The sequence below is a fragment of the Triticum urartu genome, chromosome 2A, assembly GCF_056163025.1.
Source record: "Triticum urartu cultivar PI428250 chromosome 2A, HENAU_Tu73, whole genome shotgun sequence".
NCBI lineage: Eukaryota > Viridiplantae > Streptophyta > Magnoliopsida > Poales > Poaceae > Triticum > Triticum urartu.
In genome coordinates, this window is record NC_141874.1 from 631,162,930 (window position 1) to 631,165,932 (window position 3,003).

Consider the following 3,003-nt stretch of genomic DNA (forward strand, 5'->3'; position numbering starts at 1 on the left):
CACTGTTGAGAGGTTGCACTACTGAAAGTACGGACTCTAGGCCTTATTTTCAAGCATTGCAATACCGTTTTATGCCCGTTTATTATTTGCTCCCTTTTTATTTTTATTTATTCAGATTATAAAAATATATTTCTATCATCAATATTACACTTTTATCATCATCTCTTCGCCAAACTAGTGCACCTATACAATTTGCCATTGTATTGAATGTGTTGGGGACATGAGAAATTTCTTGTATTTGATTGCCGGGTTGTTTGAGAGAGGCCATTTCATCCTACACTTTCCACGGGTTGATAAACCTTAGGTCATGCACTTGAGGAAAAATTGTTAATGTCCTACAAAAATCTGCGCTTGAAAGCTCAACACGAGTATACAAGAATAAAGTTGTGTAGTAGACATCAATAGCACCCAAGGTATTTCTCAGATATCCAAGAGTTGTATAATCTCATAGTTGAAGAAATATGTATTTCACATGAAGACAACAATAGCAATAAAACTTAGATTGACATGTTAAGCTAAAGGATGAATCTTGTTCATCACATCATTTTCCTAATGATATGATCCTATTCATCAAATGACAACAGATATCTTTAACTAGGAAACTTAACCATATTTGATTAGCATCAGGATGCTCCAGTTTCTTTTCGGGTATTGTCGCTGCGGCGAGCTGGTCTTCTGCCGGGCCACTCTGCACCACGGACGGGTCGAGGGCCCAGCGTCTGCGCCCCAGCATCTGACCGGTCGTTCAGCATGGCCCTCAGCCCCAGAAAACACTAGCCGGGGCCCCGCCCATACCCCCGCACCCAGGCGCGTCTCCCACCTCAACAAATGAAAAACAACTCGCCTGCGGCATCAGACATGTCAGTGTGTCACTGCACAGACAGAGTAAACAGGGCAGCACGAACCCCCCTACGCATGCCATCCAACTTTGACGAGTCGGCAACACCGAGGCGTGGTCAAGGCGAAACTAAAAAATTACCAGTACCAGTACAGCATAATCCTCGGAGATTTCCCGCTACAGATTAGCACAAACAAGCAAAGCAAAACATCTGTAGCTAACTGAAGAAAATGCCGGCGTCAGGTCAGGTGGCACGGGCGGTGCCGTGCGCCAGGTAGACGCCGGCGGGGGAGGAGAAGCCGAGGCGCTGCGGTGGCGCCGCGTGCGCACTGGTGGCGCCCTGCGCGTCGGCGGCGTGCATCGCGCGGATCGGGACGGCTGATGTGGCCGCCGCGGCTTCCACAGGCTTTCTTGCACGGCCGCGGCCGCGGTGGACGTGGCGCTCGCAGTACTTGTGCCCCGGCACCACGCCGCGCGAGCACCGCCACTTCTTGCCGTCCGTGCGCCGGCACCGGTCCGGCTCCGGCTCCATGCTGCTCCTGTGGTCGTAGCACATGCTCCCCAGCCCCGCCACTGCGCACATCAAACGATCAACATCGGCGATGACCAACCAATCAATCCAAAACAAACAGTAGACAGTAAGCCCGAAACGCCGGGGACGAAGTGGAAGAAACTAGTACAAGGAGAGGGCGCGGCACGTACGGGATGGAAACCTCTGCGGGGCGGAGGAGGAAGCGGCGACGCTCTTCCAGATGGGGAGCACGAGGTGCACGGGCACGGGAGCGTTGGCGGCAAAGTAGCGGTAGATGAGCACCTGGTGCTCCAGCTCCTGCCGCTGCATGAACGTCAGCGCCGACGGCCGCGTCGCCGCAGAGGCCTCCGCGTCGTCGCGTCCGCTGTCACTGCTGCTGCCGCCTACGCCGAGACCCAGCCCAAGAACCAGCGGCGACGGCGCCGCCATGGTCACCGTCCCTGCGCCTATTAATCCAAGCAACGCACGTCAAAGACTAATGAATGAATCACTTACTTGCCTGAGGCAGACGGGGAAAAGTAGGACACACCCTTCCCTACCGTCATCGTCGTCGGCGCCGGAGAGGCGGGGGATCTTGGACGGCGGCGAGTGCTCCTGCCTTCGCTCGGTCATCTCTGGAGTGCGCCTTTCTTCCTCCGTGGCTGTCTGGTGTTGTTTTGTGTTCGAATGAGTGCTGCGGATAGAGGCAAGAGTGGTATGGAGCTCGCGCAGGTTCTTTGAGTAGAGAGAAGCGAAGGGACGCGACGCTGCCGTTTGACGTCGGCTGTCGGTGTCAGTAGCAGCGACTGGCTACATGTACGGGACACTCCACCGCTGACAGCTTCGCTGGTGCTCCGGAACTTTGACGGGGATGCAATACTAACCGGAACTGTAAGGCCTCTTTTGATTCATAGGATAAGATTATCATAGAAATATAAATCTTGTAGGAAATGAGATAACATGTATTTCAAATCCTATGAGTAAGAATAAGAAACAAGATGTTATTTGGCTGACACCAAAGAAATTTTTTCATTGAGTCTAAGCTTTTTTTATTTTCCTATAAAATGTGAAGGATAGGAATCAATCCTACGTAGGAATAGAAATCCATTCCTATGAACCAAAAGGCTTTAAAAAAAATTCTATAAAAATTCTATCCTCTAAAATTTCTATGAAATTCCTAGCAAAGGAGGCCTAAAACTGCTGGCAAGACCGACGACGCTTCGGCCATGGTTGCTTGCTGCAGGCTGCACCCTGGAGGTTTTCCTTAAATAAATGCCTTCGTTCCGTTCCCTGGACATGGCAGGAGAGGCTGGGGAAGCACCGACGACGCGCTGCATGCCACTCCGGCCGCACCCACGGCGGCTTCAACGCCGTGGCCCGTAGCGAAAGCGCGCTTCACGTGCAGTGCGGTGTGCCACGGCGACGCCTCTTGGCTCGTCGGGCTCTATGCAGGGCACGCCCGAGACCGCGTCCATGCATGGCCCGCCTGAACCTAGCATGTGTAGCGCCGGGCCGGGCGCGCTCTCACCGTACAAGGAATCCCGGCGCGCATGCCGGGTAGACGCTCGCACCGTACACGCGCGTATGGATGTGTCACGAGATTACGGTACGGGCAAGGCCAGGTACCCAGATCTACGTCCGTGAGACGCATGGG

The 3,003-nt window shown here is 53.3% G+C and overlaps 1 protein-coding gene across 2 annotated transcripts; it reads right to left on the reverse strand.

Annotated features, from left to right (window-relative positions):
* Positions 1 to 589: 589 nt before the first annotated feature.
* LOC125533823 (growth-regulating factor 12) lies at positions 590 to 2,165 on the reverse strand. Of its 2 annotated transcripts, none has more exons than XM_087540020.1 (3): positions 1,900 to 2,165; positions 1,541 to 1,816; positions 590 to 1,411 (listed from the first exon to the last, which is right to left on the reverse strand). In XM_087540020.1, the coding sequence occupies exons 1-3, from the start codon at positions 1,913 to 1,915 to the stop codon at positions 1,083 to 1,085; spliced, it is 621 nt and encodes a 206-aa protein (XP_087396146.1). In that variant the 5' UTR covers positions 1,916 to 2,165; the 3' UTR covers positions 590 to 1,082. The 2 variants fall into 2 exon arrangements, with proteins under 2 accessions (XP_087396146.1, XP_048553118.1); XM_048697161.2 differs by having other exon boundaries at positions 1,910 to 2,159.
* Between the last annotated feature and the right edge of the window lie 838 nt (positions 2,166 to 3,003).